The sequence below is a fragment of the Kogia breviceps genome, chromosome 5 (assembly GCF_026419965.1).
Source record: "Kogia breviceps isolate mKogBre1 chromosome 5, mKogBre1 haplotype 1, whole genome shotgun sequence".
NCBI classification, from domain to species: domain Eukaryota; kingdom Metazoa; phylum Chordata; class Mammalia; order Artiodactyla; family Physeteridae; genus Kogia; species Kogia breviceps.
In genome coordinates this window covers 27,956,919-27,979,304 of record NC_081314.1, presented here as the reverse complement: position 1 = coordinate 27,979,304, position 22,386 = coordinate 27,956,919, and the positions used below count along the sequence as shown (strand labels likewise).

General features: G+C 42.4%; 1 protein-coding gene across 4 annotated transcripts in view; it reads right to left on the bottom strand.

Moving 5' to 3' along the window:
- Window positions 1–13,675: 13,675 nt before the first annotated feature.
- Window positions 13,676–22,386, bottom strand: part of CPNE4 (copine 4) — a 625,415-nt gene continuing 616,704 nt past the window's right edge. For 3 of the 4 annotated variants that reach the window (XM_067033790.1, XM_059064294.2, XM_067033791.1), the window contains 2 exons: window positions 20,287–20,523; window positions 13,676–15,134 (listed from right to left, as the gene is read on the bottom strand). In XM_067033790.1, the coding sequence (XP_066889891.1) occupies window positions 15,000–15,134; window positions 20,287–20,523 (372 nt within the window). In that variant the 3' untranslated portion in view covers window positions 13,676–14,999. The remainder of the gene's footprint in view (window positions 15,135–20,286; window positions 20,524–22,386) is intronic. The other variant, XM_067033792.1, reaches the window with a different exon arrangement.

Below are 22,386 nucleotides of genomic sequence, written 5' to 3'. Positions count from 1 at the left end.
GGATTGTCATGGCAACTTGCCTGTCTGCACCGCTGAGCTGAGACAGGATTCCCTTAGTAACCGAGAAGCCCAGAAGATGATGCTTAAAATAATCTTTTATGCCCAGGCAGAAATGCCTTTGAAGTTTTATTAACCATGAAGCATCATGGGGCATGACTTCCACTTTATTTCAAAATGGAACAAAATGGCTTTTAAAAGCAGGAATTTCCACCATGAGCCAAATGCTGTCTTTGCTCCACAAAGCATGCATCCCGCTGAACCAATGAGCATCACACCCAAGTTACTGAGAGGAGACACTGGTCACTATTATATAAATTACCTTCAAATAGGGCAGGCCATCTCTGGCTGAAATCACTGGGCTTCATCTAATCTCTTTTATATTTCCTATTGAAGTCCCAGCAAGTCTCTCAGTAGGGCAAATAGTTATGCTTGGCAAGAGTTTAACACTTGGGCCGTTTAGCCTGACAGCTTCTTGCATCTGATGCCCTCCCCACTCACACCACCTCTCCAATTATTCCTCATCTCCAAGGCCTACCTCCCCACTGAGGACTCCCTCATCATCACTAGACTTGCCTGTTAATTCCTCTCTCTTAGCACTTACTGCATATATTACATTCTTGTACTGTATTATTCTCTTTTATTATAAGTAGTGAGGAGCCTTAAGTTTATAAGCCGTGTGTTCTTGACAAGATTGCAAACTCTTTCAAGGCAGGGTAATATTAATGTATTTCCTCAGTTCTCCCAGAAATCCTACATTTATAATAAGAGCTCCAGGGGAATTCCCTGGTGGTCCAGTGGTTAGGACTCCACACTTTCACTGCCAAGGACGTGGGTTCAATCCCTGGTCAGGGAGCTAAGGATCCTGCAAGCCATGTGTTACCCACCCCCACAAAAAATATATATATATATGTTATATATATATAATATATATGTTAGGTATGTATAAAATAAGAGCTCCAGAAACACTTGAAAATTTTAGTGGTGATGGTGGCACAACTTTGTGAATATACTAAAAGCCACTGAGATATACACTTTGAGAGGGAGGTTTTGAGGTATGTGAATTATACCTCAGTAAAAAATATATGAATCTGATGTGAAATATCAAGAGTAGTCAGAATTATCACACCAACAGGAGCCGAGGCAACCCCAGAACCATAGCTTGGGTGAAAGGGCCTGAACTTGGGTTACCAAATGACTAACAAGAGCAAAAGACTCTGTTTTGCTCACCATCATGCTCCTTTTGCCTCATCCACCAACATCAGGAGCGAAGGACTTGATCTACTCATATAATAGCTAGGAGCAGACTATTTTTTAGAAGTGGGAAAGTCTGGGTTCAGATCCTGTGTCTGCTACTATTTCCATACACCTGGGGGGAATCACTTAGTTTCTCTGAGCTTCCTCATCTATAAAAGTCATAAAAAAAAAAAACCCTCTTAAGGCAACAGTCCAGAGAAAATGAAATGATGCATGCAAAGTGCTTAACAGAGTAGTTGGCACATAGTAAGAAGTAAAAAATGTGTCGACTACTATTACTAGTAATAATATTTACATTCACTTTCTGTTAGATATTGCAATAATTGTGAAAAATCTTGACTTATCCTTTTCTAACTTTCTCACTGCTATTTTGTACATGAGCAAATTCATCTTGATGCAGTCATGCAAGTTTCCTAACAGGTGTTAGGACATCTCTTTGTCATTGTTTTGCCTCTAGTGTCCTTTAACTCCATGTTTTCTGATCTCCTTCCAATACTACAGAAATACAGCATATGAAAGAATAGTGTTTTCATTTTTTAAAAAATCATCATTATCATCACCATCATCATCATTGTCACCATCATTTTATCATCACCAGCACCACCACCATCATCATCAGCTTTATCACCATCACCACCACCTTCATCATCAGCTTTATCATCAGCATCAGCATCACCATTATCACCATCATCATCTTTATCATCATCATCATCACACTACCATCAAGCAGACTGGGCTCCTTTCTGGACAAGGTATAATATGCTAAGCCTACTCTTCTCTCTTCCTTCTGTTTCTTTCTTTACCCTTGGAATCCACACTCTCCAGTCCAGGAGCAGGGCAGAGAATGCCAGGTGTGGGTAGGCAAACTTTGCCTTAAAGTTTCCTTCAAGTGAATAGTCATTATGGGAACAGTAATTTGTCTGAGAGAATATGAGTTTTCTGGAAAAAGAACCACTGCTATATCAGAGTAGTAATGAAAAGACTCATAATAATTTTTGAGCCACTTATATAGTGTTGGGTGTAATGGTAAATGTTTTGCAAATATTATTATTTAATCCCCACAACAGTCTATGCAGAAAGTATTGTGGCTGGAGAGGTTAGATAAATTTAGCAAGATGGATATTTAGTAAACATCTGTAGGAAAGCCATGTACCTAGTCCAGCCTGCTATAGAAGCCAGGTCTCCTAATTCCCGTTCTATTTTTCCACTTTACATGATGCTGAGCCCTTGGGTTTGCTGTTTTGGGTGACTGAAAGCAGAAGTTATTTATAAAACATCTCCTTGCTTAAGTTATGACAAGTAGAAAAGGGAGGAAATGATCTTTAAAGTGAAATATCAGCTAGATTAGAACTGTCTAAATGTAAAATGTCATTCTGAGGCAAGGCCTTCTGTGAAAGGGAGTTTGGGACTTGGTCAGACAACAAAATAAAATATATCCGAAATTGATTCTTGGGGAAATTGACTTCGCCACTGAAATCTGGTTCTTCCTCCCATGAGCACAGGGAAGCATCCCAGGACTGGAAATTGGAGGTCTCAGGCAGCAGAAAGATGCTGGTCCTGATGGATGCTTTCTTGGACTTTAAAGCAGAGTGGCTTTTCTTCAGGAGGAAAAAGACGCTAGTGCATGGACAAGGAGCCATTCTCCCTGAAACTTCTCTCAGTTTTTCCCCTTAAACTTCTGGCAAATTTAGAGAACATCTTAATTAGAATGTCCTTCCTGCTTCCAAGAATGTGAGAAAGATCTGATTTTAATCTCTCCTTTGTTTCTGAATTATTCCAAATCCTGAAATGAAAAATGTAATGGGTCATCATGTGGGAAATAGTAAGAAGTGGTAGATATAGAATATTAAGAAGGAACAGGGAGGGTTTCCCTCAGGCAGAAGAGAGGAGAACTTTCCTTTTGCCCTTTACCTGCAATGGCAACTCAGATGATTTGTTCCATACCAGAAACAAATTGTCTGTATCTCCTCTGTCTCTTTTCAATCTCACACAAGGAAAAATCGGTGAATGGGCAACATGTTTGTTTCATTCAATGAATATGCAAAGACTTTCTACGTTCCAAATCCCACCTGCTATCTCTACCCTAAATCCTACAGGGAAATCAAAGATGAGCCTGTTCTCCAAAGTTCTAAGGTGGAAGACTTACAACCAAATATTAATAGATGAGTAATTTATATTAATTTAGATAGATCTCAGCCCCACAAGGGTTCAGTGACCAGAAAGAAGTGAGGGGAACGGGTTCCCTTCATAGCTGGTGAGAGAAGGAACAGCCACACAGCACCACCTCTCTGCACCCCTGCCCTGCCATCTTTCCTCTCTGCCCAAGGTAAAGCTACATTAGTCAAAAATCTCTGGCTGTGAGCAACAGAAGTCCAACTTCAACTGGATTAAGCGAAAGGACAACTACAGGCTTTGGTGGTGGCGAATTCCAGGGGCGAGGCTGGATCCAGAGCCTGGCTAAGGTCAACAGGATGCTGCCTTCCCTTTTCCCTTTTTACCTCTTCGTTCTGCACTGGCCTCATTCCCATGAGGCGCCAGCGAAGTCTTCTCCCACCTGCAGGTTCATGTCCTCACAGAGCACCAACGTCAGGGCACAGTTACTCTCTCCTGGAGCTCCAGCAAAAGTCCTGAGTTTGGATTTTCTCTCCTGGCTGAGGTCACATGTTTATCCGTGAGTCAGCCACTGTGCCAAGGGTCATCAAATGCTACAGTTTTGTGCATTTTTCATTGTACTTATTATTTTTTTAGCCATCTTTTTGCCTTCCAGGCTATACACCTTGCCCATTATGCTACAAATAATAACTTAGAGACTGCTTACTATATGCCATGCAATTGAGCTCAACATTTTAAAGATATTATCTCCTGAAGTCCTCACAAGGACTCTGAGAGGCAGATAGTATCATTTCCATTTTGCAGATGAGAAATCTGAGGGTCAGAGAAGGTAACTAAATTTATATTCTCTAGGAAACATGTTTGTGCCTGACACCAAAACTCTTGCTCATAACCATCTTGAGTCACCCTTCTTCAAGAGCGTAGGACCAGCTTGTTAACTACTCTCACTAGAATGGATAAATGCACATTCTAGAATGAACTGAGACCTGCAGGATGGCAGCTCAGCTAAGTTCATTCTGATCCTGAGGCTATTAAAGAGACATAAACAGAAGATGATGGTAATTTCTCGACTGTGGCTATATTTAATATATTTTTAATCACTTTCAATTCATTTGATTCGTATTTAACTCTAAAGGAATTAGTTTAGATTATGAAATTATTTTCTTAGCCTACTCCAGTCCCTGTGGGTGTACATATTTTTCATATCCCACACTCCAGTCCACCTGGGTTTGACATTTGGTGCTCTGATTGCTTTCCATAATGCAGGGATTGTGGTCTCAGTGGATCGCAGCTGGTTGCCAAGGATTTACCTGTGGATTGTTAATGAATGCAGGAGGTACTCTTTAGCATTTTATGCCATTTAGAAAAATCATTCAATATGCAAGAGGGAAGAAAAGATCTTGCTTTTGAAATACACCATGCCTTTTAATCACCTGTGAAAGAAATTCCTTCCTTAGAAATCTCACCTGGCCATCAGGATGGGGCAATAATGAGGGAAATCCTGTCTGTTCATCTTAGAGGGAACCCTGCCAACCTTCAGCTCTGCTTTCAAGTTTACAAAGTGAAAGCTGATGAATATATGTGCATATATGTACATATATGTATAAAAGAACAGGTCACTCCATACACTATAAGAAACCAATGTATATTTGAATCTATTTTATTTTTCTTTCAGAAGTTTCTGGGCAAGACTAGAGAAATGATTCATAATGCCCGAACCTGAAGCTGTGTTTACGTTCTGGAGAAAAGTATTCTTTGTTCCATTAGCAAGGCTGCAGTTTTAGGACCCTTTTATGTTCTCAGGAGCCACAGAAACAGGCAGGAATGGAATGGCCGACTCGTGTTCCTTTGTGAATCCACACTGGGCTTTTAAAATTAGAAATCACTGTAAGTTTCATCAAATCAGAAACACATACAAAACCTCAGTGTTATTGGGTAAACGTCAGAATTACATTATCTGCCCTAAAAATCCCAAAAGGTCAAGGTCCCAAGCAGCTACAAATCCCAACATTTATTTGTGATGCTCTGCTTATGTGTAAATGGTAGAAGCACGTTTAAAGTCACAACATGAAGAAGGCTTAGATTCCTTCTTGACCCTAAAGAAGAAAGAAGAATGGGATTTGGGTGATACATGTGTGCTTTATTGGCAAATGTGAAATTCTTGTAAATATTTTATGGTGTTTCTTTTTCTCTTAGGAGTTATGAGATGAATGGTGCATCTTATAATGCACAAGTTCTTAGAGCAAATACGGCAATCCCCTTTTCAATGCATCTCCATCACATTAAAAATGTTCTTTGTTCACTTCAAACATTCAGGAAAGCTTTGTTGAGTGCTACTGTCTGTTCTTGGCTGTACTTTGGGGACTTAAGCATGCGGACTATGTCCATGGTGGTGGGGGGTGGGGGTGGGGGAGGTGGGGTGGAGTATGACTGAGAGAAGATGCAGCAGCCCAGAAATGTGCTGATGTGGAAGGAGGGTGATTAGCAGAAGAAACTGGAGCCACATCCGAGGTGAGAAGTGAGGGTGTGTCCGGGAGGAAACCTGGTGAACGACTGGACTGTCTGCTCATCAAATAATCTGGGGGTATTTATTGTTTTTGTTTTTCTAAAATTGAGGTGAAATTCATGTAAGCTAACATACATAAGATACAATTAGTCATTTTGAAGTGAGCAATTCAATGACAGTTCATACATTCACAGTGTTGTGAACCTCTGTTTCTAGTTCCCAAACACATTTTCATCCCTCTATTCTTTTTTTTTTTTTTGTGGTACGCGGGCCTCTCACTGCTGTGGCCTCTCCCGTTGAGGAGCACAGGCTCCGGATGCGCAGGCTCAGCGGCCATGGCTCACGGGCTCAGCCGCTCTGCGGCAGGTGGGATCTTCCCGGACCGGGGCACGAACCCGCGTCCCCTGCATCGGCAGGCGGACTCCCAACCGCTGCGCCACCAGGGAAGCCCCGTCCCTCTATTCTGTTGGTGTTTTTAATGAAAGGCAGGAGAAGTTTTGGAAACATCTGGATTATGTAATTGTATCACATCAACTTTAAGATACTGGCACTTTCTCTTATAAGTTTATTGTACTTCATCCTGTGGGTCTGGAAATCTTTGTGTTAAACAGTGACTTGCGGTGGAATGGAAGTTAATGCACCAGAATCTGATTTGTGTGTGGCAGCTGCATTTCTCAGAAGACTGTGGGGAGGTCTGTCATTGATCAGAAGGACACCTTCTCTTACTGGTTTAGCCCTGCATGCTCTGATATTGTATCTGTGCTGATTGTACAGTAGGACCTGAGGACTCCGCTCTCTGGGAGAAACTCATGTCCTAGTTGGAGGGACTTCTGACATAAGTCTGCCCAGATGAAAAGGGAAGTGAGAAGAGGAATACCAATACTTGGCCATGTCTTGGTTCGGTGGGGGGCTTCTGAGAGCAGTTGTCAGCTGAGCTGAGACCTCAAAGATAAGCAGAAACCAACAGAGTGAAGAGGTGAGTTGGGGGAAGCTTCAACAAATGCAGTGTGAAGAGGTTGTCAAATAGCAGTGGGGTGGCCGAGGGGGGCGGTGAAAATAGGCAAGGATCAGATGGGAAAGTCAGGTATATGTTATGTTCAAGGTCACTTTAAAGTGAACTTTTTTTATTCTGAAGTTTGTGGGGAGCCACTGGAGGATTTGAAGCAGGGCAGTGAGAGGCTTAGATTATAACCATCACTCTGGCAATGGTATGGAGAACAGATCTGAGGAAGACAATGTAGATTAGGAAAACCAGTTAGGAGGCTCTTTCATATCCCACACAAGAGATGATGAAGACTTAAACTAAGTCAGGGCAGTGGTTATAAAAAGAAGGATAAAAATGATGCTTACAATTATAATAGAAAATGTTACAATGTGTTAAGTACTTGCCATATGCCAGGTATCATGGGTGTTGTGCTGTGAAACCCAGATCTCCCCTTCAGGACTGAAGGACTTATTCACTCCAAACCACCCCTCTTCTTCTTTTTTTATTTTTTAACATCTTTATTGGAGTATAATTGCTCTACAATGGTGTGTTAGTTTCTGCTTTACAACAAAGTGAATCAGTTATACATATACATATGCTCCCATATCTCTTCCCTCTTGCGTCTCCCTCCCTATCCTACCCCTCTAGGTGGTCACAAAGTACCAAGCTGATCTCCCTGTGCTATGTGGCTGCTTCCCACTAGCTATCTATTTTATATTTGGTAGTGTATATAAGTCCATGCCACTCTCTCACTTTGTCACAGCTTACCCTTCTCCCTCCCCATATCCTCAAGTCCATTCTCTAGTAGGTCTGTGTCTTTATTCCCATCTTACCCCTAGGTTCTTCATGACCTTTTTTTTTTCTTAGATTCCATATATATGTGTTAGCATACGGTATTTGTTTTTCTCTTTCTGACTTACTTCACTCTGTATGACAGACTCTAGGTTCATCCACCTCACTACAAATACCTCAATTTCATTTCTTTTTATGGCTGAGTAATATTCCATTGTATATATGTGCCACATCTTCTTTATCCATTCATCCGATGATGGACATTTAGGTTGCTTCCATCTCCTGGCTATTGTAAACAGACCTGCAATGAACATTTTGATACATGACCCTTTTTGAATTATGGTTTTCTCAGGGTATATGCCAAGTAGTCACCCCTCTTCTTGAGGCAGCTTATATCACTGGCTGGTCTATGAGGGGGTATAAAAGCATGGTCACCTTGCCCCAACTCAGGGTAACTTGGAAGGGCTATGTTGCAACCCAGCATCTCCTCTGCCCAGTAGTACCTCCTTCCCTCTCCTTCCACAGCTCATAATCCCAAGAATATTCCCTTAATAATGTTCTCTTAATAATCTACCTGCATAATAATCTCAGTCTTAGAGTTTGCTTCTTGGGAAACCCAACCTGCAACCCCAGACAGGGTTACACACATTATCTCACACCCTCAAGGAAACCTGTCAAAGTAGAAATTATTCTCCCCATTCCACAGATGGGAAAGTTGAGGATCAGGGATATCATACAACTCTGACGTAGCAAAGATTGGATTTGTATCCAGGTTGTTCTGGCTGGAAAATACTAGGTATTTCCACAGAATTGTGCTCAGTAGGAGGGAAGAGTGTCTAGATGTATTGGAATTTTTTCTGGACTGATTTGAAGGTCAGTTTCATGTAGGGGGCAGGGAGGAGGAGGATGAGAATGGTTGGCAGGCTTGCTGTTTCTTCTCACATGTCCCCATCTCTTTCCCTGCACCACTCTTCTTTCAATATTTAAGAGCATCTTCATGAGAAAGTCCTTAAATCTTGTGTGTCTTAATGTTAAGGCATGCACGGTATGTCTAACAGGATTCCAAAGTCCTAGAATCAGAGAGCAGCTCTGGGCTGGGAGCTCCTCTGGACTCAGAGACCATGTATCCTCTGCTTCCTTCACTCCTAACTCCCCCCTACATCCTCATCCCCACCCCGAAGCTTAGTGCAGGTTGGTATTTAGCAAGTGCTGGAAAGACTGAAGAAACAAGGTATTCAAACAGATTTAGAGGATGCTCTCCTAGGCAGCAATTTGGAATCAGCAGGTATTTTTACCATCACTTCTTGGCCTTGTCTGTATTCTCCTTCTGTCTCCATAGGCAACCTTTTTACACTTCTTGAACACTCCATGTTTCCTTTTAGTATCATCTGGCAGTATCCTGCATTCCCTCTGGGGTAGGCACAATGGCCACTCAAATATGTCCAAGCCCTAATCCCTGGAAGCTATAAACATGTTATATTCCATGACATCATGGATGTTTCAGATGTCATTAAGGTTACAGACCTTTCTATAGTAAGTCCTGGATCACCTGGATGGTTCAATGTGGTCACATGAACCTTGAAGGCAGAGAACTTTCTCTTGCTGGAGTCAGAGAGATGCTGCAGAAGAAGTAAGGGAGAGTCAATGTCTGAGAGGTGCTTGACCCACCAGTGCTGGAGGGGCCATATGAAAAGCAGGGAAGGGAGGCTGGAGGCCTCTAGGAGTAAAGACCACTCCCCCCTGACCTCCCAGCTGACAGCCAATGAGGAAACAGGACCTCAACCTGAAGGAGCTGGGAAGCAGATTCTTTCCCAGGGCATTCGGCAAGGAATGCAGTCCTGCTGGCATCTTGATTTCAGCCTTTTGAGGCTGAGCGGACCCAGCTGAGTCTCCCTAAACTTCTGACTTCAGGGAACTGTGCAGTAATAAATGTGTGCTGTTTTAAGTCATGGAGCTTGTGGTAATTTATTATGGAGAAATAACGAACCAATAGACCTCCTGTCAGGAGGTCTAGAGCAAGCAGTTCTCAAAGTGTGGTTCCCGAAGGTCCCTGAGACCCTTTCAGGGAGGCTGTGAGGTGAAAACTTTTTTTTACAATAACACTAAGATGTTATTTGCCTTTTTCACATTGTTGACATTTGCACCAATAGCGCAAAAGCATCAGTGGGGAAAACTGCTCGTGTCTTGGCTCACGTCAAGGTGGCATCACTTTACTAGTGGTCATTCTATTTTCACCAGCACAACCTTGCAGGAAAGAACATGCAGTTTCACTTAAGGATGGTCTTAAGGAGTAGAAAAATTATTAGTTTTATTAAATCTTGACCCTTGAGCCCATGTCTTTTTCATTTGCTGGGTGATCAAATCAAAGCACCAGAAAGCCCCTCTACCTTGAAGAAAAGCACGTGTGCCCTTTCCCCTCATGGAACACCATTTTTACTCAACAAAAGGCTGATACAGAAATTGGAGTTATTAACACATGGGTATTTGGGAGATATTTTCTTGAAAATGAATGAAGTGAGCCTACCACTTCAAGAAAAACAACTGACAGTACACGTTTCCAATGATAGCATTTGAGATTTCTAGCAAAGAATACAATTTTGGAAAACCTGAGTCTGTCACTGGAATTTGACAGATTCTCAATACTTAGACTGTCTGATGAGATCAGCTGTGATATTATACAGCAGAAGAATGTGATTTTATTTATGCTGTAAACTGTGGAAGTATTTGGAACATCTGAATAACTGAGTGGGTCATCATTTTCTGAATGACCAATGCATGATGTTGCAGAATCATGCATGGGTAAAGGAACTATGGAAAATGCCAGGAAGCATTTATTGATATGCTTCCATATTCCAAATTGCAACTAACCTTCAAGAAACTACCATTGGTTGAATTTTGTCGTGGTAAAAAGAAGAATTAGCACAATTTTCTTAAAAATATTCCTCCCCTTACCAAATACATAGCCATGTAAGACTAGATTTTCTTCATTGTACTTCAACCAAGACATCATTTCACAATAGGTTGAATGCAGAAACAGATATAGGAATCCAGGTGGCAATGCAGCTTGTCTCACTGACTGATTTTTGGTTTTGGAAATATAGGTTTTTCTAAAAATATTCTTATGTTAGTATATAATTTGACATAAATGAATTAATAAATATAGTTTCAGTTTCAATTTAAAATACAGCAAATATCAATAGATGTAAACCACAGAAATAAAATCTCTTTGGTGTCCTCAGGAATTATCTACTGAGGCCTGTTGGAGGGCAGGCCACACATGCATATAACTCAGTGGTTCCGAAATTGCACTCCAGCGCCAACAGGAACCCAGAGGTATTTTTCATTTGATGCAGACACTTTAGCCCTTTTAGTGTTTAAAACGATTGTTGAATATTGAATGAGTTTCTTCTACTTACAAATTGGCAGGTTTTACGTGAAATATCACATTTTTCAATGGTCTTGAAAAACTGAACGGCCTGGCTGCACTGTGTCCATGGTCCTGCCTGGCCCCTGGAGCTGGGTGGAGCAGCCCTCCTCTGTACACTTGCCTTCCAGTTTTCCTCCATCCTCACCACACCCCTTACTTTACATCCCTCCCTTTAAACCTGTTCCTCCTCAGTTGTTCACATGGTGTCTCAGCTCCTGGAAGCATCTGTGTTTGAAATGTCTCATCTACATGGTCTCATTGGTAGCAAGAAGCTGGGAAGACCTGGGTGTGTCTCAAGACTCTTCCGCTGCTCCCAGCAGGATGTTATACATCACGAGATGCCAAAAGTCCATGAAAAGAAGATGAGATCACCAGATAAGACAGAGATTTCTCAAACGGAGGCAAAGGTCATATTTTAAGGCTCATTCTCTCAAATATCTTAATAATCTGCTGCTGAATATGGCAAGTAGATGGGTAAGGTGCCAGGAGGGTAGCTGAAATGGGAATTATAAAATGAGTTTGTGCTCAAGAGCTAGAGTATCTGGTTCAAATCCTGGCTATGTCTTTTGATAGCTGTATGACCTTGGGTTAGTCACCCAAATGCTGTGTGTTTAAGTTCCTTATCTGCAAAATGAGATTCATAATACTATCTACCTTCTGGGGCTTTGGGGAGAATTAAATGAGGTAGCCTGTGACAAGCACTTAGAACAGTGGCTGGTACAATGACTGTTAGTTATTATTTTTATTATTCTTTTGAGCTGGGCTTGAGTCTGGCCATGAAAAGGGAAGTTGGCTGCCTTAGGTTCTGACAGAAAACCTGCACTGTCTTTAGCACCCTATCTCCCAGACCCCAGGCATCCTGGCATGAATGTAGTAGATCCCAACAGATATTTGAGAATGACGTGGTGTCTCATTTTGATTGACAGCCACAGCCACTCAATCCACACCTGTTAAATCTACAGTGGATTTGGCAGGACACCTAAATAGACATTTCTCCAAGGAAGACACGCAGATGGCCAATAGGCACATGAAAAAATGCACAACATCGCTAATCATCAAAGAAATGCAAATCAAACTACAATGAGGTATCACCTCACTCCGGTCAGAATGGCCATCACCAAAAAGTCTACAAACAATATATGCCTGAGAGGGTGTGGAGAAAAGATGAACCCTCCTACACTGTTGGTGGGAATGGAAATTGGTGCAGCCACTATGGAGAACAGTGTGGAGGTTCCTCAATAAACTAAAAATAGAGCTACCATATGATCCAGCAATCCCACTCCTGGGCATATATCCAGAGAAAACCATTAAAAACATTAAAAGATACATACACACCAATTTCACTGCAGCACTATTTATGATAGCCAAGTCATGGAAGCAACCTAAGTGTCCATCAACAGACAAATGGATAAAGAAGATGTGGTACATATATACACAAGAGTATTACTCAGCCATAGAAAGGAATGAAATAATGCCATTTGCAGCAACACGGATGGACCTAGAGATTATCATGCTAAGTAAAGTAAGCCAGACAAAGAGAACTATCATAAGATATTGCTTATATGTGGAATCTAAAATATTATACAAATGAACTTATTTACAAAACACAAATAGACTCACAGACATAGAAAGAAAACTTCTGGTCACCAAAGGGGAAAGGGGGGCATGGAGGGATAAATTATGAGGTTGGGATTAACAGATACACACTATTATATATAAAATAGATAACCAACAAGTACCTACTATACAGCACAGGGAACTATATTCAATTTCCTGTAATAAACCATAATGGAAAAGAACATGAAAAAGGATATGTGTATATATATATATATATTATGTATAACAGAATATATATAATATATATTATATATATTATATAATAATTATATAATTTATTATTATTATTAAATTATAAAATATAATTATAAATATATATAATTTAACTCTAAAGGATATAATAAATATATTATATATAATAAATAAATATATTATAAAATATAATAATTATTATTATTAATATTTATATAATTATATATTATATATAGTTATATATTATGTATTATATTATATATAATTATATATTAAAATATATAATATATATTATATATTTATTATATATTATATGTAATATATATAATATATAATAAATATATATATATATACAACATTGTAAATAAACTATACTTCAATAAAAATGTAAAAAATTTAAAGAAAATCTACAGTGGATTTGATGTTGATCATGAAGCACATTAACCAGTCCATTCATTCATTCTTTCATGCATTCACTCATTTGAGTAGTATTCCATTTATTCATTAAGCATCTATCTATTGAATAGTTATCTATTTATTACACATATTGCTTACTATGTTCCTGGAACATAGACATTGAAGCTCATGTCTTTGTTTTGGGTTAGAAACAACCACTAGCTATTTCTGGTGAACAGGGTCTAAGTATTTTAATTCCTTGCCTGTTAAAACCTATGATCCACATGTTTCTATGGGACTGTGAAAGAGCTATTCCTAACCTGAGGCCAAGTCACTTACATGAACACTGTTCAGAAATTGCCTTGAAAAGAGAAACAAGACTATAATAAGTCTTAGGAAAAATTCCGTAAGTACCCAATTTATTCATAAAATAATACAGTTTAAATATTTGTGATTTTCTTCAGTCATACATTTTATCATCATTCCCAAATGTGCTTTTGGCCAACATGTATTTGCAAGGTTAAGATCTATAGTTATACCACTGGTAATAGTAGAAGGCATTTAGTTTGCTTGTTAAATACTTCCCCCCATCACCGAACAACAAACAGATCTATTTTGCCTTGTGATTTACTTTCCCATATCTCTGACCAAAAGTGGGCTCCATCTAGGGCCTTTTATGCTTGCAAAACACTTGTCCATTTCTCTTCAAGAAGAGTATACAAGTGAAACATTCTTTTGATTCAAAACTGGCTTGTCTATATCAAAACAAAACACCTCCACCCAACACAATGATTCCAGGCATTTGTTGATGACTGAGTTTGTTCTCAGGAGCATAAAAAGAGGCACAAAGAAGCCCTAGACTAAGCTTAAGCATCAACCTGGTGGGCCACCTCTCTGGAGAGCCATACCACATGGCTATTTGCTGTGGACAAGTTTCCACTGTCAGGGGTCTATTGAAGACTCTTTGAGGTCATTCCTAGGGAGTGACGTAAACATGGGGCCTGAATTGGTATCATCTGGGACTCAGAGCTGCAGGACCTTGGGCCCATGCAGACCTATTGCATCACAGTCAAAATTTAAACAAGATCCTCTGGTGATTTGTATACATGGGGAAGTCTGAGAGGTGCTGGACTGGGTGCCCCAGACCCACTTCAGGAAGACCACCTTTAGGTGGATAAGCCCCTTTTTCAGTGGAGGGACCATTCTCAGCAGGGAGGAATTATGGACGACAACTGCAGAAACAGCATGTTTTTTTTTTTTTTTTATTTTAAACATGCAAAATACAGTCCATGCATCTGTCATTTTAAAAAGTCTCTCATCCTGTAGCAGATAAAACCAAATATGTTTTGGCTATCAACGTTCAAGAAATGTTTCAAAATGCTTTACAGTGTAAAGATAATAAGAAATTTAGCAAAATTTCAACAAACCTGTATAAAAAACAGATACAGATAACTTTTTATATCAAGGCGACATGCTGTAATGTAAAGAGTAAGTTATAATTATCTGTGTTTCTTTGTAAAAAGTCTTTAACAATACAAGGGCTTAGCAGATCCAGGCCTCAGGGCTACACATGCAAAAAAAAATTGTTAGTTAGTTAAAAATCACCAAAACGTGCTATTTTTAAATGTGTACCTGTGTGTCTTTTTAAGTACAGGATAATAGAAGTATTAAGTATCAGCAGGAATAGTATTTGAGGACTCTGTAAAAGTGTGTAGACTTCATGGAGCCAGTGTCCGGGAAGAGTCATACATTTCTGATGAACATTTTGGCTTAATCCCTTTGCCATTGTAATAGTCCACGACTTGGTTTGGGACTTCAGCCAGCACGCTCTTTGCCAGGGCAGCTGGAGATGCCTGCAGGGAAGAAAAAATCACAGTGACTTTGGCGCCCAGCCAAGGGAATCTGACCCAAATCAGCCTAAAAGACTTGACTCCTGCTCTAAGCAGCTGGTCCCATTCATTCATTCATTCATCATTCATTCCGTACTTGTCGGCGTCTACTCCAAGAGTTGTCAGATTGTTGGAAAATCAACCTTTAATTTCATAATTATATTTTTCATGTCTGTCTCAAAATATAAAACTATTCACATCTGAGGATGGGTGAACACTGGATGGCAGAAAGAATTGCCTTGCAGCTTTGTGTCTGATTTACATTCAAATCCAGACACCTATTTATGTTCCAGGCACTATGCGAGCATTTATAGGGTCTATGATTCTTGCCATTAGGAAGTTATAGTCATGTGAGGGGAGCCTGGTGGGGCCAAAATTAACCCTCCTATGAGGCAGAACATGATACATCCCACAGACCAGTAGATCACATCAATGGGAGCTTGTTAGAAATGTAAAATCTTAGACCCATCCCAGAGCTAATGAATCAGAATCTGCATTTTAACTTGATGCCTAGGTGATTCCTGTGCATATTGAAATTTGAGAAGCACTGCTCTAGGGAGTCACAGACACTGTGTGACCAGAGCACAAAAAACCAAGACTAAGGCATCTTGGAGGAAATCACAGCAGGCTTCCAAGAAGAGATGGCATTTACACTGGGTATATATATATATATATATATATATATATATATATATATATATATATATATATATATATATTTTTTTTTTTTTTTTTGCAGTACGCGGGCCTCTCACCGTTGCGGCTCTCCCTTTGCGAAGCACAGGCTCCGGACACGCAGGCCCAGCGGCCATGGCCCACCGGCCCAGCCGCTCCGCGCTACGTGGGATCTTCCCAGACCGGGGCACGAACCCGCGTCCCCTGCATCGGCAGGCGGACTCTCAACCACTGCGCCACCAGGGAACCCCTACACTGGGTATATTTTAAAACAGGGAGAAGGAGAGGATTGGCATTTGAGTATTCTAGGGACAGTGAGTCATCTGATGGGGCTCTAAAGGAAGTGCATGTGTGTGTGTGTGTGTGTGTGTGTGTGTGTGTGTGTGTTGGGGATACAGGATTGGTGAGGCATTCAGTTGGAAAATGAGCTTGTGGCCAGGTGACGGAGAGTCTTGAATACTGTGCAAATTTATGTAGCCTTTCTTATATCAGCATTATGGACTCACTGCAGGCCTTGGGGCAGAGGAAGGTGGAGGTTGATATTCTGCATGGACTCTGGACTCATGCAGAGCTGGGCCTGACCTCTGACCCTGGCACTCACTACTGACTCCCCAGCCGCTGGGCAAGTAAGATTGCCTGAACCTCATTGTTAGCAATTACTGAAGAGGTTGAAAATTTGAAGCAGAGAGAAATGTCCGAGGTCCCTCTGGAAAAGTCCTGAAGGAAAGGAGGCTGGCCTAAATGCCAGATGACCAGGTTTCTAGCTCTTTCCTTCCTATGTGGCTTGTCACTCGGCCGTTCAACTTTGCTAAGCCCCGATATTCTGAGACAAGAAAGGAAAGAACAGGAATTCATTCTATCTCAGAGTTTTTAGGAGGCTCAAAATGTAAGAGACACATACCTTAAAAACAATCTGAAAACACTGTGAGGTGTGTTTCTAAAGCGACTGCTCACATTTTGAAGGTGCCATAGTATGTTGGACATTGGTAGCCATGAATGCTCTTATTTTATAAATAACTGCTCAGGGTCGTGTGTTAGATCATGGCCCACTTTTACACTGGGGAAGACACAATAGTCATTTCCTCCCTTTTCTCTCTGGTCATTGCTCACACAAAGTTTAGAAAGATAAAGGCTTGACTTCCCAGTCTCCCTGGCATCTGGGGATGGCCATGTGACCCAATTTCATTGTTTGAGACCCAAGTGGGAGTTTCCTGGGGGTGTTTCTTGGAGCTCTTTAACAGACATCACTGGCTCTGTTGCTTTCTTCTTCCTTTTTTCCTTGAACTAGAATATGATTCGTAGAGCTATGGCAACAATTTTATCATTGTGAGGGAATAACAAAAAGAATCTCTAAGTGCTGGTCCTGACACTATTGAATCATTGAAAAAACTAATGTCAGCAGCCACCAGCCCCTAACATCTAGCTACACGAGAAAAGTATATTTGTACTTATATAATCCAGGGTTTCTCAATTTTGGCACTATTGCTATTTTGATATATTGGATATATTTGATAATTCTTTGTGTAGGGACTGTCCTCTGCATCGTAGGATGCTTACCAGCATCCCTGGCCTTTACCCACTGGATGCAAGTAGCCATCAAAAATGTCTCCAGGGGCTTCCCTGGTGGCGCAGTGGTTGAGGGTCCGCCTGCCAATGCAGGGGATGCGGGTTCATGCCCCGGTCCGGGAGGATCCCGCATGCCACCGAGCGGCTGGGCCTGTGAGCCATGGCCGCTGAGCCTGTGCGTCCGGAGCCTGTGCTCCGCAATGGGAGAGGCCACAGCAGTGAGAGGCCCGCATACCGCAAAAAAAAAAAAAAAAAAAAAAAAAAAAAAAGTCTCCAGACATTGCCAAATATCCCATGGGGAGAAAAATCATCCTTGGTTAAGAACCACTCATGTAATCCACTGTGAGATGGATTTGCTGTTATTTGAAGACAAAAATATTCCTGAACGGTATGTCAAGCAGAACTTGCTCGGATGATAAAAGTATTCTGTATTTACACTGAGCAATGTGGTACTCCCCAGACACGCGCTGCCACTGAGCCCTTGCAATGTGGTTAGTGTGACTAAAAACTGATTTTTAAATTTAATTTTAATGAATTTAAATTTAAATAACACGGGGCTCTTTGCTACTGTGTTGGACAGCACAGTTCCCAATGATTCTCCCACCCTTTGCATATCTGTGCTGGTGGTTCTGGGGAGCAAAGAGGGCCTGGAGGTCCATTAACTTGGGATAAGACAAAAAAAATATGAAAGTAGCTGGCAAGAACAGTAATAAAAGCCACATTTATTAACCACCTACATGCACCAGGCGCTGTGCTGAGAGTTATATAAGCCCCACCTCTAATCTTCCAATGTGTGTGTATTTGCCCCGTTTTACAGATGAAAGTCTGCGACACAGAGAGGTTAAGTAACTTGCCCCAAGCCACACAGCTCAGAGCCTCTGCCCTGTCCGAAGCTCTGAGTTACCATGCAGAGCAGAAAAAGAGAGGCGATTCATGGGTTCCTGGCTGTATGAAATGATATCAGTGCCTCACCTTGCGTTTTATTTATGGTTTATTGAATTCAGAATAGATTATTATGGATAATGAAATGGTTCTCAGAATCTAATTTGAAATTGAGGAAGCTAAGGTGGTGCTAAACTCCTGGTACTCTGCTCTAGTGGACCACAGGGAGCTGGGACCCTGGAGCAGAGGGAGAGTGAGTGCGCCCCCTTCCTCGCCCTGATCAGGCACTTCCTTGTTGCGGGTGCCCCTCACCTCCCTGCCTACCCCCAAGGTCTGTCCTCCTCAGGTCCCAGCTCCAGCCGCTTCTCTGAAGCTTGGTAGCCACGGGGTGGCACACCTCAATCGCCCACAGATCGCTTAGCGTGAGAGTTTTCTGTGGACACCTGTGTCCCAACCGGGCAGTTCTCCAGTAAATTCCTGGAGGCTAGGCCCCATGGCTCCTCCTCTCACTGTGGCGCCAATGCTAGCACACAGCAGGCACTCTGAGGGTGTGTGAGGGAGAGCAGGGGCTGGGAGGAGGCTGCAACAGTGCATGGCCCCGTGGCGTGTGTGTGTGTGTGTGTGTGTGTGTGTGTGTGTGTGTGTGTGTGTGTGTGTGTGTGTAGGGGGCGGGGAGAGGGTATTGGAGAAGCTCTTGGACCCCTCTTCACTCAGGCAACTCTGTGGGTGGTGGTCAGTCCTGTGGTACTTCTGTCCAGCTGACAAGACAGGGCAGGACATCACAGTCTGGAAGAACACCCTCCCCCCACCTTAGGCACATGCGAGCAAGTGGTTTCACTGATGAACACACTGTGGGCGATTCAGCTCCAGCGCACCCCAACTTGAAGAGGACGCCCCACCTTGCTGTCCTGTGCAGACAGCTTGGAGGCTTGGAAACCTCCCCTCGGGCAAGCTGAAGATGGGCTACGGTAGCAGAGTTGCCCGCTGTGAGTTACCCAGGCTCACTGCCCACACACTTGTGGGAGCTTTCACTGGGGCATGGAACAAAAGAACACAGGGGCCTGTCTGTGACACAGTGGGGGAGGCTCTGCAGGGCTCTTCAGGGCCACCACCATCCCAGAGGGAAACTTTGTATGAATCAGAAAAGTTTTTTTTTTTTAAACCCTGTGGGTCATGAACCAGTTTTTTTTTTTTTTTTTTTTTTTTTTTGTGATATGCGGGCCTCTCACTGTTGTGGCCTCTCCCATTGCGAAGCACAGGCTCCGGACGCGCAGGCTCAGCGGCCATGGCTCACGGGCCCAGCCGCTCCGCGGCATGTGGGATCTTTCCGGACCGGGGCACGAACCCATGTCCCCTGCAACGGCAGGCGGATTCTCAACCACTGCGCCACCAGGGAAGCCCCATGAACCAGTTTTGATTCTGCCTTAGCAAACTTATTCCAGCATTTTCCCCTATTGACCACAAATAACTGTTTAATATCATCCTTTAAATTAACTTTGTTATCTTGCTTGTTCCCTCATGAATGAATTGAATAAATCTTTGATGCTGCTTACTGTACATTTACACAGGATTTGAGTTTCTATCATTTTGAAAATATACTTTGCCAAGGCAAACACAGACCTCTGCTAGGGCACATGGCTTGACAAGGAGAACCAAGGCCGAATTTCAGCTCCTCTTTGCTACTTCAGGCAGGCAACCTTGAGCAGGGAACAACCTGCCCAACTGCACATGGCAGTCCTGGGTACACTGGAGACCCTAAATTCTGTGGATGAGGCCAAGCTCCAATGACATGTTGGCTACATAGTTAGCATGACTCCTTATCAATGACTCAGGTTATACTTCTTTCTCCAGCGAGCCAAGCTCTACATGTCCTGGGTGGGAGTTGGCCTGGCCCAGGCAGGGACAGCTGGCATTGCTTCACTACGAACACTGGTAGAAAAATGGGGTGGGGGTGTTTCTGCTCTCCCAGGGGAAGCCCCCGAGATATGCATACGTGTTTGAAGTTCCTGAAGGGCACGAACTGGACGATGTCGCGAAGGACGGGCTCTCCCTTGGGCGACCTCAGAATCCCGTCGTCGCCGTCCAGCATCTGCATGTCACTGAAGTCTGCGTTGCCCACTCCCACGATGATGACCGACATGGGGAGGTGGGAGGCGTGGACGATGGCCTCCCTCGTGTCGGCCATGTCTGTGATGACCCCGTCAGTCAGGATCAGCAGGATGAAGTATTGCTGCCATCGGTGGGACACCAGGAGACGATGGGGATAGAGAGGTGGGAGAAACAAGGACAAAGCCAGTTACACACTCCGGCGGCTCCAGTGCATACTGACCACAGCAAGTGACAAATGACTTTCCTGAGTGCCCGTGTTGACAACCCTCAACACCTGAAGACTTAGGATGAATGGAGCTTAAAGGCAGGCACAGTAATTGCAGGTTAATTCTAATAATCACCTTAGTGATGGTTACAAAGCACAGGGTGTAGACAGAGAAGCAGAAGAGTCAGGGGGGCTGGCTTCAAAGCCTCTTGCTCTGAGATGCTGGGAATTTTCCCTTAACTCCTCTGGGTCTCAGCCTCTTCATCTCTCAAATGAGTGGTGGGCTAGATCATTCATACGGTCCTCTTCAGCTTGGAGATTTGCAAGAGTCTCAAGCCAAACTGCCTAATATTTACAATAGCCAACAGCTCCATGTAACTATGGTGCCCTTGAAATGTGGCGAAAGCAATGGAGAAACAGAATTTTTAAATTTATTTCATTTGAATGAATTTAAATTTAACTTAAAAAAGTGGATACCCGGGCTTCCCTGGTGGCACAGTGGTTGAGAGTCCGCCTGCCGATGCAGGGGACATGGGTTCATGCCCCGGTCCGGGGAGATCCCACATGCCACGGAGCGGCTGGGCCCGTGAGCCGTGGCCGCTGAGCCTGCGCGTCCGGAGCCTGTGCTCCGCAACGGGGGAGAGGGCACAACAGTGAGAGGCCCGCGTACAGCAAAAAGTAAAAGTGGATACCCGATTGAGTTATTGGAAATCCTTTAAGTACGTTTGGAACAACTATAAATATGTGAAGCCACTTTCTCAATTATCAATTTATAAAATCTATATAAGGATCAAGTATTTTTTATGGTAATTTAGCATCCAAATTGAGATGATGTGAGTATAAAATACACACTGGATTTTGAAGACTTAGTACAAAAAAAGAATATAATATTTTATTAATAATTTTTTATATGGAATACCTCTTAAGATGATAATGTTTTAGTTATACTGGGTTAAATAAAATATATTATTAAAATTAATTTCCCTGCTTCTATTCACTTTTTAAAATGTGGCTACTGGAGAATTTAAAATCTCTGCACGCCTCCCACTGTATTTCTAGTGGATGGAGCTGCATTAAAGCCCTGTTAGAAAAGGCAAGTGTCACAGTCTCTCCCTCTGAAGGCTGTGTGCCCTGGGCTAGTGAGTGGCCTGAAGGTGGCTGCTCTTCTCCAAGGATGTGGGCAGAAGACTCTTCCTGCTCTAAGTCCTCGTTGGATAGGCTGGTGGGTGACTCATCTGAGATGGAGATTGGAGAGAAGGCTCCATGCTCATCAGCACAGGAAGGGCTTGGGAAGGGCTACGGGGTCTGGAGAGGGAAGGCCCAGTGGAGGACATCACTGTCCTTAGTCGTTAGAGGTATCATGACAGCCTCTCAGGTGAGAGGGGAGGGAAGGAGGTCACTGAGATGCTGCTCATGCCAAACCCCAAAGAATTTCTAATGTAATCTTTGCAATATGTTCTACATCTACAGGGAATAAATGTGGGATGATGAAACCATTCCAAGTTGCCACATTTCAAAGGAGAAAGGCTAGGTAGAATAATCACATGTTGAAAACATCTGGTTTTGAAAATCACACTTAGAAAGCTGCATATAGGCTGGCAGTGTTAAAGAGTTCCCATTTTTCTCTGTGAGTCTGAAAAAAATGTTTTTAAACAAAACAACTCAGTCAAAAATACAATTAGAGAGAAGAGAAATTCACAGTATGATGAAGACAGTCACATGTCCTGAATGCTTTCCTTCCATACAGTTTAATATAAAGACTAATTCTGGGGCTCCTCT